Here is a 14,670-nt window from a genome sequence, read left to right on the forward strand (position 1 = left end):
ACACATTTTGGTTCGTGTTGCTGCTGTGGGGTTTAAAGGAGGTTTACACACTCCTGAACTATAAAAGATGTAGCACCAGACCTCCAGGAAAATAGAACAAATTTTAGTTATTGTATTGGCTATCCCTCTTTGAAGCAGATCTTCATCTTATCACTGATGTTTTAAGGGTTTTCAGTGTTCTGTCTTTTGTTTTTACACGAAACACTATCTTTTACACAGGGCAGGAGACCCTAGAGGGAGACCTTTGCATTCTTGGCTTATATCCCAGTGTCTGGAACATGTAGTACTTAAATATTTGTTAACTATCTTCTTGACAAATCTCACTGATATAATGTTTCTACAAATCTATATCCGTCGGTCTCATATCCATCGGTCTCCCCATTACTTCAGGTTCCAAATTTTTTAGCCTGACTATGAGCCCCTATTTTCCTCTCTTCCTCCCTTACTGTTCCCCAGGCCCCCGTGATCCATACATGCAGGTGTCAATAACAGGATAAAAATGTACACCCTTTCAAAGGCATGTTCAATGTTGTTTTTTTTTTGAACACAGATGAAAATGAGTCTGTGACATGAATGTGTGACTGATACACACTTCTGGGCAAGTTTGTTTTACTTTTCTCATTGTAAATGAACCTGTTAATACCTACATTGGTGGCTTTCAAACTTTTTTTTATTGGAGCCCTCATTTACATATATGTTTTACATTATGATCAGAACATAGCACATATGGAATACACACACAAATAAAATAAAAAATCATGAAATGACACATTTTTACTACTAGTGGTGCTAACATTTTAAGTTTTACTTTAGTTCATATTTACAAAATAACAGTTATGGCTCATTGCACGTCTTTCATGATCTTCTCTGGGGTTTTGACCCACAGTTTTAAAAAAAGATTGTGTTGGAGCGCTAAATGAGATAATGTGTTTAAAGGGCTTGGCCCAGAGGAAGGCTCTGGAAGTGTTAAGGTAAAGGAGCCTACAAAGTGAAGTAATGGGCAAGGATGTGTCAATTCTAATGGCAAGTGGGGAAGAGGAAAACTGAAGGATGAGTGAATAAAATATCAACAGCGAAAAAACCCCAGTGCCACTTGGAGCTTCTTAGTGCCCATCTTTGTATGGCCAGTTGCTTCTTGGGGCTCTCAAATCAAACGTCCGGCTCTGTGTGTTAAATAGCTCTTCCCTAGAGCTAGTTCCCATTACCCACCACCACCCACCCCACCACCCACCTCCCACTCTTATCTCACTGTATCCTATTACCCTGTTACTTCCTTCACAGAACCAAGCTTACCTGAAATTAATGATCTATTTGCATGTTTCTTGTCTGCTGTAACCCTTCCATTTTGAGGATAGGAGTCTTGTCTATCTTGCTAAACTGAATCCCTGATACAGTGCCTACCAGACATGCAATAGTTCTTGAATGAATGAGTGACCACAAGGAAAGGAGCCAGAGAGTTTTTTAATCAAATATAAATGTAGTCAATGCCTTACAGATTCTTTTTTTTTTTTAAGTTCCGGAACACTCATTTTACGATTTATGAAAATTGGATGACATGAGAAAAAATAGCCAAGGGAGAAATGTGTACTTAAAGGGTTCGTCGTCGTTCAGCCGCTCAGTCGTATCCGACTCTCGGAGATCCCATGGACTGCAGCACGCCAGGCTTATTTAAGCAATGAAAGAACCAAGCAGGAAACTAGGAATAGTACACACACGAATGAATGAACTTTCCCGGACAGGCTGCAGTTCCTCCCCAGGACAGGAGGCGGCGCTAGTGTCACGCCAACTCAGCCGCCTACAATACTTGGTCCCTCTGGCTGACCGTCCAACGCCAGTGCCCGAGACCCATGAGGAACCTAGCCAATAGAAAACCGTCTTAGTTACAGGGTCTGGCGGAAACGTCCAATGAGCGTAGCGGGTCTAGTCAAGGGGCGGTGCCAAGAAGAGGGGCGGAGGGAAGCGGTTAGAGGTGGGAGTTGGCGCTGCGGGCCGGCTAGGGACCGCGGAGCTGAGATGCGGACGGGGCCGCGCCGGTGACCGGAGCTGCCGCCCGACATGAACTCGCTGGAGCAGGCGGAAGGTAGGGTGCGCCTCCTGGGCCCTTCGCTAAGTCCTCCCGGAAGCTCGCGGGGCTCTGGAGGCGCCGGAATCGTGGAAACCTGGTCGGGAGAGAGGAGGCCGCGAAGGATGGACTGACGGGGCCCGGAGCTGGGGGCGCGGGGGCCGGCCCAGGGGCCAAGGGGCGGCCGGACACGGCCTGGCGCTGCTTCCGGCGCGCGTGGCCTCCGCCGCCGCTGGAGAGGCGCTGCGTCAGCTCCCCCCATTCCTGCTGCGTGGACGAGGGAGCTTCTCGCCCGGTTATTTCTATTTCTTACTTGTTAGCAAACCTTGTAGAGCGCTAACTCACTTTATTTTTTTCTAGTAGTCGATAAGAGTTGTATTCCTACTTTCTGCCTTGGTTTTTAGTAACTGCCGGGGTAAGGGAGTGCCTCTTGGTCTCCTTTTTAAAGTTTGAAAAGCGCAACTGAAAATGATACCTTACCTTGCTCATTCAGAGGAAATACCTTGAACGCCCCTGTCTTGTAGAACCAGGCGTCGGCGCTCCAGAAGTGCCACATAGATCATCTGTAAGCTCTTGGGCGGCTGGAAAGGGGAGCGTCTTTCCATTACCCATCCGTTAGCTGATCAGAAGTCCAGTAAGAGCAGACTGAAAGCGTAGCTGTTAATTAAACATAAGAGTATCGAGACTTTGGTCCGAGGTAAGACATTGTCCTAATACGGAGCTCTTGATTCCAGCAGAGTTAAAACTCGATTTGATTTTGATCCTTTACTTGCAACCCCACATTTCTAGCTTTTGGCGCCGACTGAGGCTGCTGCTGATTTTCCACATACCATTTTACGAGGAACCAGCTAGTTTTCTTATATGTGAAATTGGAACTAAAGAAACCTAGTGTTTATCAAGGGCGTAAAGCTATCATAGTAAAGAAGTGAACAGTGCAATGATACATGTGAGTTGGTGTGCAAGACCTGAAGCAGTTAGAGTATTTAAAATTCATCGTAATAGATTCAGATTACTAAGAGTAGCTAATTTCAAAATTTAAATCTTTTTACCTAGATCTCAAGGCTTTCGAGAGGAGACTTACTGAATATATTCATTGTTTGCAACCTGCCACTGGACGTTGGAGAAGTAAGTGCTTGGACATTTTTTTTAAGGGAAAATAAGCTGACAGTTGATACTTTTATTCTGCCTAGCGGTGATTTGCTTTCACGTAAAACTTTTGATTAACAAATGCTTGCTTAAAAAAAAAAAACCAAACAAGTGCTTGCTTTATTAAACCATAAGATTCCCTTCTGTTTCGACAGTTTTAGATCTATTTCAATATTGTAAATAACAGCATTTTAAAGAAATTTTAAGAAAAGAAACTGACAACCCTAAAAGGATAGTCGTATTTTGTGTGGTTGACTTTTTATTTTTATATTAAAATACATATATTTTGTTAGACATATATGACAAATCTGGTTACCAGAACACGTAATAAAAATTTCAGTAGTCTGTTTAGCAGTTTACAATTTTGCCTGTAAACTATTGAAGTAAAGTTTGTTGAAGGAAGTGATATTCAACAATACTGTAAAATATGACTTGAAAGAACTGTAGTTACTGCCCCATGGAAATATATAGGAAATAGGAAACGTAGACAAATATATAAGTGATAAGATCAGTAAGCAGAATACTTTGTTAACTTATGTTGGGAGAGTCTTAATTTCTTGGCTGTTCATTGCTGAAGTTTAATTTTTTCCAAGAAGAGTGAAAAGTGAAAATGGCTCAGTTGCGTCCCACTCTTTGTAACCCCATGGTCTCTATTATAGTCGGTGGAATTCTCCAGGCCAAAATACTGGAGTGGGTAGCCTTTCTCTTCTCCAGGGGATCTTCCCAACCCAGGGATTGCACCCAAGTCTCCCACATTGCAGGTAGATTCTTGACCTGTTGAGCCACAAGGGAAGCCCACGAAGGACATACTTTATTTTGAAGTACGATTCAGTTGGTGGGACCGAACTGAAGAGCACTATTGAAGTCAGGGGTCTTTTCCTGTGTCAGGGTTTTTTGTGTAATTTTTATTAAATCTATTTGAAAAGTGCTACAGGAATTCTGATTGGTCAGAATTCACAAGTAGTAATGATTTTTCTCAAGCTCTCCAGTTTACCTAGGAATTATCCCGAAAGCCTTATTTCACTGTTACTTGGGAATTTTTTTAAATGTGTAGGATTATAAAGTGTAATACAATGAACACACTTTTTCTCTGGCTCAGTCTCAGTGCTTCCATATAGATGACGTCAGCTTGTTTAGTATACCCATGTGCATGAGGTCCTGTCTGGTGGGTTTGATTATGATTTTGCTTCATTTAAAAAAGAAGAAAAATCTGTATACTTTAGTATATTTCTTATTGGAAATATAGAAATGTAAGAAACTGAGTTTAATCTGTTGTGAGCTGAGAGCATAAATTTGAAATTTTGAGTATTATTAAATAATTAAAATGAGATTGTTTTTCTATGATTTGCCTCTTCTAAACGCGCATCACCAGAAGTTCTAGATAATTAAGGTTTCGCAATATTTCTGTTGCTCTTTGAAGCTTGCTTTGTAGATTTTAGAAATGTTTGCATCCCAATTGAAAGAAACTGTCTTGGTCCCCAGAACATTAACTAGGTCTTGGTGCCCCTGTATTATTTTAATAGTATAATAGTATTTTAGTAATACTATTTATTCTCAAGTTTTACTTATGCTCTCTTTAGAATTTCTAAAATAATTCTACCTTAATGGGGAGAAAGAATCTAACTTATACTATCAGTAATTTCTACCCCAACTTTCCTTAAGTCCCTTGAAGAAAATCTGATACTGATTGGTGTGCTCCACACTCCTAACACTGACCTTTGTTTAATTCAACAACAGGCGGTTGTCTGCAAGGCAAAATTCTTTAGTCCGAGTTCTCAGTGCATTCATAAAAGAGTCTTTGTTTGGTTTGTTTACATTAAAAAATGAGGTTTTGGTGGGGAGTGTTGTTTGTTTTGAATTTACAAAATCTGCAGAAAGCATAAAACACATAACAAATTTACATTAAAGTTTTACCACCTTGGTTCTTACTGCTTTTAATTTCATAAATCTATAGAAATACTGACTAAAGAATTCAGGGGGACTGTATCCGCCTCAGTTACTAAGGTTCACATTGTTTTAGAGAATTCCCCAAGGTCTTGTGGCAAGTTTCCCTAATTCCTGAGTGGAGTACATTTTCCATTTAATGAAGTGCTGCATCCTCTGGCTGTTGTTTATTAAGAACTGGTAGTAGTATCATATTAATGGCTTGTTTCCTTACTAATTTCGTATTTATCTTTCATCAGTGCTTCTTATAGTGGTATCTGTCTGTACAGCTACTGGTGCCTGGAACTGGTTAATAGATCCTGAGACACAAAAGGTAGAAGTTTTGATTTAAAATCTTTCATAGATTAAGTGAGACAATGGCTATAGCAGTGCTTTGTTTTTTGTAAAGTATTAATCAAATGCTACCTATTAGTACTAGTAGTGATATTAATCATGTTAAAAATATGCCTTATATTAATTTGCTTGAAAAAAACTTTGGCTGGCTATTGCGGGTCAAGTATCTTTGCAGAGAAAAAGGTTTAAGAAATACTACTTATATTACTTTTCATTTCTGAACTTTATGCAGTTGTTATGTATCTCACTATTACATATTTCAGTGTAAACACTATTTTTTGTTTTGTTCATTTAGTGTCATCAGTACCAACTTTTAAAAACTACACAGCAACATTTTCTTCCATGAGTTACTTTTGTTAATGCCTTTCCTCACCCCTTAAGGCATTTGAGACAACTGCAGTAAGCATTATGATTAAAGAGTAGATATAAGTGTAATAAGCAGCCAAGACTAGAAAAAAACCGAGTGGGAGGTCAGAACCAGGACGGAAACCAGATCACTAATACCGTAGACCGTCTGGGCCAGCATAATTGCCAGGGTCTCTGAAGTCACTGCCAGTTCCGTGGTTTTCATCATGAAGAGGACACGTGTAAATTCCCTAAGCTATCAAAGCCTTACTTTTTCAACTTCATTTTATCTTTAAAAAAAAATTTTTGCCTGAAGTTTAATATAGAGACACTGAGAGATGTCCCATTGGACACTAAGAATATTGCTGTGCCAAATGCAATAACAGATTTCATAATGTTATTTCTTGAAGCATCCTTCGATGAAACACAATAGCATGTTTCTGAAATTTCTACCTCTTTCTACCAACTTGTGCCTTAATTTAAAACTTGAGCTTTTCTGTTAGAGGAGGTAATCACCTTCAGTTTCTCAGTGAAGTTTCTTCTCTCCAGTTCAGCTTTCTTTAGGTATTAATGGTACTGTAATTTTCACAAAATTAACCTTATTTCGCCTTTTAAACTATAACTAGATAAACTACTTTCAGTAGCTTTATTTACAACCTTTAGGTTATATAGAAGAAAAACTTAATAATAAGACTTTTGTCTAAATGGCAGTTCAGACAACCAGGGGGTTATTTACCATGTAATCTCTCTGACTTTATCCACTGAGGTGGAAATACAAAAGAATAGGAGCAGGGGAGGTTGGTGATGGGATTTCATGTTAATAGAGGGGGTTTTCATAATGGATAAGAAACCCGCCTGTGTGTCCCTTTATAGTTGGTACTCATCCTTAGGGGAAGAGTGAAGGAGGCTGGCAAGAAAAAGGTCTATCTTGGGAAATGAATCTGACTTCTAATTGGGAAAAATATAGGCTGACTTCAGCTAGTTGACATCTTAATAAAACATAGAATTAAATGTAATATGAAATAGGCTCAAAATTGTGTAGTTAATGTGATTCTTTAAATTAGGTGAGAACGTAACTGTTAGCCTAAACGTCAGCTCTGTGTTTCAATATTTAATAACTTCCAACCTGACAAGAGTTAATAAACAGCGACTGTGTCTGTAAGAAGAGCTGCAAGCTTGAAAGCCAGCGGCTCGCTGGAGGGACACGAGGGGAGAAGGCGTGGGGCAGACGGGAGGGACAGGAATGCCTAAACTAGGGGGGGATTGTTGCTTGGGTGCAGTTGATTATTGCCGTGGAGGAAAGAAGGTGGGTACTGACCTAGTTAAAATTAAAGCCCTGCATATGCTAGTATTGTGCAGGGCTCACAAAACACAGCTGGCCTGTGGGGATTGAACTGTCCTCAAGGGCTTAAGAAGACATTACTCTGGAATATTAATCTTTCTTCAAGATCTCATCCTTCTGGGAGCTTTCTCCTTCCTGATGTTTTCAACCTGTCATCTCTTCACTTGACAAATTTATTTAAGCAGTACTGTGCTAGGTCACTGTTCTCCTCTAAGTTTATTGTCTATCTTGAAACATGCACACATACCTTAGTATCAGAGTGGAGCCCAGACGCCCTGAGTTTGATTCTGTTGCTCCCGTTTAGTTTCTAGTCCACCTGATTTCTTTTTCTAGACTCTGAATACTTGTCTTTTCCATCTGCATTCTGATTCCCAGTAGTCTGGCTTCAGTGCCTACACTTGTTCTGATTCTGGATCCTGTTCCCTTGTCCTTCTACATAGTCTCAGAATTGTGGATGGTTCTGTTTTTTTCTACAATCTGATTATGCTCATATCTGAAATTAGCCCTTTGCTTCTCTTGAACTCTAGTTTTTTATGGATAGCTACTAATTATTCTCTCCTACTGAAATGTCCTGTGGCCATCTAAATCTAGTAGCTTCAAAACCAAACTCATGTTTTGTCTCTTTCAGAAAGAAAGGGTGATGCTGGAACTGAGTCTTGTAGGCTGTGTAGGAGCTAGCCAGGTGAAGAGAGAAAAGGAAAACGAGAGTGGTTAGACTGAGACCAGGTTGTGTGCTGTTTGCTCACTTCTGCATTTTAACAGGGAGGGTAACTAGGTCGTGTCTGACTTGTGTCCTCATTGAGATTAGGGGCTTCATCTCCGTTCATGCAGCAATGTTTATTGAGCACCTGTATTTGCCTGGGTGGTTGGTCAGTCGTGTGCACCCCTTTGCAACCCTTTGGACTGTAGCCCACCAGGCTCCTCTGTCCATGGGATTTCCCAGGCAAGATTACTGGGGTGAGTTGCCATTTTCCTCCTCCAGGGGATCTCCCCAGCCCAGCGATTGAACCCCTGTCTCCTGTGTATCCTGCATTGCAGGCGGATTCTTTTCCCACTGAGCTACTGGGAAAGCCCCTGAGCACCAGTGTTTGCCAAGTCCAATTTCAGGTGTTGGGAAAATAGCGATGCCATGCCCAGGACAGTGTCCCTCCTCTTGCAGAACTTTTTTCTTTTTTTTTTTTTTTTTGGCCATGGCACATGGCATGTGGACTCTTTCCCAACCAGAGATCAAAGTCCCCTTCTCTGGGAACATGGAGTCTTAACCACTGCACCGCCAGGGAAGTCCATGGAACTCGTAGTCTTTTGCTTTTTAAATTACTTCTCACTAGGAAGGGTTCAGTAAATATTGTCAGTAGGGTATTTTTTTAAATTATAGAATTGAATTTGTAATGGTTCAAGCATTTGGAATGAACGGAGGGAATATTACTATATTGTTTTGCTGCATTGAAGATTTAAAACATACATTAATTTGTGTAGCATAGCAACATGAAGAACTGGGATTTGGGAAAGTCTTCAAATTCCCTTTTTTTTTTTTTGCCCTGCCTCGCAGCTTATGGGATCCCAGTTCCCTCTTGCTCCTTGTTCAGTGGCTAAGTTGTCTCTGACTGGTTGCGATCCCATGGACTGCAGCATGCCAGGCTTCGCTGTCCTTCACTGTCTTCCAGAGTTTGCACAGACTCATGTCCATTGAGTTGGTGATGCCATCCAACCATCTTATCCTCTGTTACCCCTTCTCCTCCTGCCCTCCAGTCTTTCCGAACATCTGGGTCTTTTCCATTGAGTTGGCTCTTTGCATCAGGTGGTCAAAGTATTGGAGCTTCAGCTCCAGCATCAGTCCTTCCAGTGAATATTCAGGGTTGATTTCCTTTAAGATGGACTGGATTGACCTCCTTCTTGTCCAGCTGGACCCTCTTGTCCAGCTGACCCTCTGACCAGAAGGTCAGAAGCTGACCTTCTCCAGCACCACAATCCAAAAACATCGATTCTTCTTTATGGTCCAACTCTCACATCCAAACATGATTACAGGAAAAACCACAGCTTTGACTATATGGACCTTTGTCAACAAAGTGATATCTCTGCCTTTGAATACAGTCTAGGTTTGTCATAGCTTTTCTTCCAAGGAGCAGTTCCCTGACTAGGGATCAAACCCAGGCCATGGCAGTGAAAGCCCAAAAGCCACCAGGGAACTCACCAAATTCTCATACTTCAGAGAATTAAATGTTACATGTATTCATGCTCAAGTAAAGAAGTAGGAATCAATGCTGTTCTAAAATTTTTAACATTTTTCTATTTCCAACTCCTCTTTTGACAGGTGTCCTTCTTCACATCATTGTGGAACCATCCGTTTTTCACCATTAGCTGTATCACTCTAATAGGCTTATTCTTCGCTGGGATTCACAAAAGAGTAGTTGCACCGTCAATGTATCCTTTATCATGAATTGAATTTTATTCTCTGAACTAAACTAAAGCACCTCTCTAGGTGTTGTTAAAAGCGTACTTTTGAAATACAAATTTTCTTTGACCGTTTTTATTCAGTATAGCTGCTCGATGTCGAACTGTGTTAGCAGAATACAATATGTCTTGTGATGATGTAAGTATTTTCATTAGAAAACTGTAGACAGTGTGTGAAAGGACTGAAGTTCTTTGGTTTAAGTAAAACAAGCATTAAAAATAATTTGTCTCAATGGAATTAATAGGGAGAATATTCAATGTAGCATTGATTCAAAGACACTTTTTTTAAAAACACTGTAACATCCCTGAAAATTGAGATACATCTAGTAATCAGTGGTGTCTCATAGTTAAATTGGCAGAGAGTGTAATCTATCTTAATGACATAAAGTCATGATGCGTCTTCTAACTGAAGCTTTCTTAGATTCAGTGAAATACAGTGGTTGTTATTAGCCAAAAATGACTCGGTGGGAGTTGGTTTTATAAACTACTGTTATTTATCTCATGCTGTTGTGTTTATAGGGTTTTTTTTTTTTTTTAATTAATTTATTTTTTTTTTGTCATACATTGATATGAATCAGCCATAGATTATAGGGTTTTAAATAGAGTAATAGATTAATTGATAGACTATAGACATATGAACCTGCCGTGTTTTTTAAAAAGTTAATCACATATCAATATGATGAGACTATCTCACAATTTGGATTTTATTTATAAAAAGCATTTTTACCTTCAACTTAAAAAACTACTTAGTAATACCTGCCCAGTATAGAAAATTAGAATAAAAGGCCAAAAAAATTTTAGGGCAGGAAAACAACTGGATCAGTGAAAGAGAATGATAGAGGATAGTATCCAGGATATTTGAAAACCTATTAAAAATCAATAATAAAAAGACAAAAGTACATTTTTAAAATGGGAAAAGGTTGTCATATCACACAAGTGGAAATACAAATGGATAAAGGTGAAGACTGGACAGCCTCGTTTGTCATGGAGGAAGTGCAAAGTTAAACAGTTCATTTATAAATATTACCTGTCAGATTAGTAAAAATTAAATACTTTATAACTCTAGTATTGTGGTGAAATGATGCAGCCACACACTGCTTGTTGGGAGTATACACTGATGCAGTGGGTTGCCATTTCTTTCTCCAGGGAATCTTGACCCAGTTTTTGAACCCAAAACCCAGGTCTCCTGCATTTTAGGTAGATAACTTTACCATCTGAGCTACCAGGGAAGCCCTTTTTGAAGGATAGTTTTCATCATTCTTATAAAATGTAGTATGTGCTTGCCTCATGACCTAACCATTCTGCTTTTCTTCTACCGTGGTTGGGGGTACCGTCCCACAGGTACACAGGGTTGTTCATTATAACATCCTTAGTAGTGGGGGAAAAAAAAATGGATATAATTTTGGTGTCTCAACAAGGGAGTGGTGAGATAGGCTGTGGTAAAGCCATATCATAGGAAATGAGAAGTAAGTCTGTAAATGCGGACTTGAAAGTATCCAAGACATAATGTTAGGAGCAAAAAGTAAATTAACAGACAGTATGCTCAGTTCGGTGCTTTTCTTTTAAGTTTTAATTAGGGAAATTCCCAAACAAGGCAGAGAGAAGAGCTAAGTGAGCCTGAGTTACCCTCACCCGGTGTCCACAGTCAGTCAGCTCTTGGCCGTGCTTTTAGGTCATGTGTGCCCCTGCCCGCCTTCCCTGTCATCAGGTTATTTAGGGATGAAACACTTGATTAGCATGTTAGAGGCACCAAATTTTTATTCATATGTGTGAATATAAATCCATAAAAAAAACAGTATGTAAGAATTCATGCTAAAACTTTTCTTTTGTAAGAGGACTGGAATCTGAGGTAAATGGATGACTTTGGCTTGTCTTGTTTGAACTTTTTATTAAATCCATGGTATTTTTATACAGAGGAATACTGCACATCTTATAAAAGCAGGTTAAAAAGGTACAAAACTGCTGAAACACAGTAACATCGGTGAGTTTCAAAAACACAGTGAGCGAAAGAAGTAGAGGCAGAGAACACTCACTGTGTGATTCTGTTTATCTCAAGGTCAGAGACATGGCAGGTTAATCTATGGTGAGCGGTTACGTCAGGAGCTCAGGTTCCGTTGGCCTTGTAAATAGGCGTGGAGGAACTTTCTAAGTGGTGGTGGTGTTCTGTAGTTTGCCTTGAGAGGTGGAAACTTAGGTCTATACATTTGTCAAAACTTAATAATTTTATATGAATTACACCCCAGTAAAACAGTAGAAAAATTAGTATCAAAGTTCTACCAAGATACAAAAGTATTACCAAAAATTAAGTGAAAGTAAGACTTGAGAGGGAGCCAGAATCCTGACAACACTTTTGACCTTAGGATAATAAAATGTGTTTGTGAAAACCACCTAGAACCTTGCAACTAGAGATAATCACCATGTTTTATGTTTTATTGGGTATCTCATGTACTTACAAAAGAAAGATGTTATAATCAAGTTTATGAGTAAAGAACCTCTAAAACAGTATTACAGGTTTTTCAGTTCTGCTTCTTTGACCCAATGTTAGTATTTCAGTACAAGGTCTTGGACCTGTTTTTCTTTCTTATTTGCATGATCTCAGTTAATGTCTTCCATTTTGTTTAATTACATAGTGCTTCACTTTAGAGATGCATCTTAATTTCATCCACACTTTACATATTGTATATGTTGTGCGTATTTCATTAGAACTTAAGCTCCGTGAGGACAGGAAACTGTCTCGTTCCTTACTAGGTCTCTAATGTCTCTTGAGGCTTGGCACATGATAAGCACTCGGTAAATCCTGTATGAAAGAATAGGACTAGGACTTAAATGTGCATCCTTACACTTGCATATCTCTTCAGATAAGTTACTAGAAATGAAATTCTTTGGATTATATGGTATGTACTTTTTTTTTTTTTTTTTGGATAAATATGACACTTGGCCCTACAGAAGTGTTATATCCATGTGCATTGAATACCAACATGAGTGTCTTATCATTCCAACCTTAGGTTTGTTTTGATGTTAGAAAACGGGAAAAGTTTTTGTTCAGATACACAGTTTTATTTATGTTTTATAGACTCCGCTTGGTAAGGAGCATAAATCAGCCTACACAAGTCGGGATTTTATTTTTTTTATTTATTTATTTATTTTTTTTTTTTTCGGGATTTTATTTTATCCAGTGGGTTGTTTGACTTTCAGGAAGATTGTATGTGTGTGTTTTAAAGTACTAAAGATTTTAGAAGAAAATTCTACACAACACTTTGAAAGTATAACTATTAATGGCTTAATCTTGACTAAATATAGAGGAGTGTTCTGATGCCTTATAAGGTTTCTAGGAAAGTGGTGTTATTTTTAATAGAACTGTGTATATATCTTTTTTAACCTTTTTTTCTTTTCATTTTTACAGACAGGAAAACTAATTTTGAAACCTAGGCCTCATGTTCAATGACAATCTACACTCATTGTTTTGGGACTTAAAACAACCTTTCTTCAAAAAGTGATACAGCAAAAAGCCATAAAGGATTCCTTTTACAGTTGGATATGTGACTGTCATAGCAACAACGGACAAGAAACGTGCAATATTTCCCCAGATTGTCTCCATGATGATGACTCTCATTACCAGTGCTTTGGTACCTTTGGTTATCTGTGTTTCAGTATTAGTGTCACTTTAGTACTTCAGATCCTGCGAAGATTTTTGCAGAAGAAGTATGTATGTAATATGTTACTAAGTTAAACTTAGAAACAGAACCTCATCCAGTTTTTATAATGTATTTTTGCAAACTACTGTAAATAGCCAATCAATGCCAATGTTAAAGAGGAAATGTTATGTGGACATCGTTCTCCTGCACCAGTATTTCAGGAACATCCGCTTGCCATCTCCACAGCTCTTTAAAACCGGCTATTATTATAGCTGTGCCTTTCACTCTATACTCCTCTTTTAATCATAATGCAGGAAAAACATCGGATTGAGCTTAGACTAAGGAAAATTCGTCTCCATTATGTTGTGAGAAATTGTAGGTGTTTTGAGAAACAGTTTTTGTTAAACCAGATAGTGAATTTCAGCCACTGTAGTGCTATTTTCCAGGTTCATTGTTTTCATTTAATGCTAAATATACTTTATATTTTTTTAAATGATTTTAAGAACACTCCAAAGGCTTCTGAGTAGACAAATTTAGTTATAAATTACGTATTGTCTGGGAATTTGACAGTCCTTGTTTTAGATAATTGGCTTTTAGCTGTGGTAGACATGCTGTTACACCAGTGTTGTGCAGGTGTGGTTGGTCATCCGCCCCATCGCGGGGTCACTTGGGAGCAGTGCCACAAACTAGAGCCTAAAATTCTCACTGTTTAGAGAGTGTTAATGACATACTGTGTATGCATATTAGCCACATGTACTATAATAACCCTTAAGATTAAACTATTGGGATTGCTGTAAATATTTTAAAGAACTGGAGGTGCCTTTTACCTGTTTATTAGAAGATTTTGAAAAGGTTTAAATTATTTCATGAGCAATCTTTTTAATTTCATTTAATGTAAAGCTGAAAATTCAAAGACAGGACAAAAAATTTTTAACAAGGCTGCCATTTATCTTAAATGTGTTCATCTTGGCTTTCACATGTATAAAATTTTATTCTTTGAACTGCAGCAATAAACCCTCTGCTCCTACTAAGTCTTAAGAGGGTATTCTATATATTCTTCATTGTTTTATTTCCTGTAAATTTTGTAGGTAAATATGTGCATAAAAATAAATACTTTATATATACATAGTGATTGGGCTTTTCCTTGGTTTAAGTCTGTAACTGAAAAAAATTTTAAACATACTGTGTGTCAGATACAGGTTAGTTCCAAATGAGATATTTTACTCTAACTGTAGGTCCAGTAGAGCAAATTTCAAGGGACAGTTGAAGGTACACAGTTTATCAGGCTGTCAGTACTTTTAATGTGTCTCATTCTGTGTGCTCAGTTACTCAGTTGTGTTTGCCATGGACTGTGGTCCACCAGGTTCTTCTGTCTTTGGAATTTTCCAGGGAAGAATACTGGAATGGGTTGC

At 38.6% G+C, this 14,670-nt stretch overlaps 1 protein-coding gene across 1 annotated transcript; it reads left to right on the plus strand.

Moving 5' to 3' along the window:
* The first annotated feature begins 1,930 nt into the window (after nt 1-1,930).
* CNEP1R1 (CTD nuclear envelope phosphatase 1 regulatory subunit 1) lies at nt 1,931-14,386 on the plus strand. Its single transcript, XM_043898409.1, has 6 exons — nt 1,931-2,080; nt 3,116-3,187; nt 5,392-5,465; nt 9,484-9,593; nt 9,708-9,762; nt 13,027-14,386. The coding sequence occupies exons 1-6, from the start codon at nt 2,056-2,058 to the stop codon at nt 13,066-13,068; spliced, it is 378 nt and encodes a 125-aa protein (XP_043754344.1). The 5' UTR covers nt 1,931-2,055; the 3' UTR covers nt 13,069-14,386.
* Nucleotides 14,387-14,670: the final 284 nt, after the last annotated feature.

Source organism: Cervus elaphus, chromosome 4, assembly GCF_910594005.1.
Source record: "Cervus elaphus chromosome 4, mCerEla1.1, whole genome shotgun sequence".
In the NCBI taxonomy this organism is placed as follows: domain Eukaryota; kingdom Metazoa; phylum Chordata; class Mammalia; order Artiodactyla; family Cervidae; genus Cervus; species Cervus elaphus.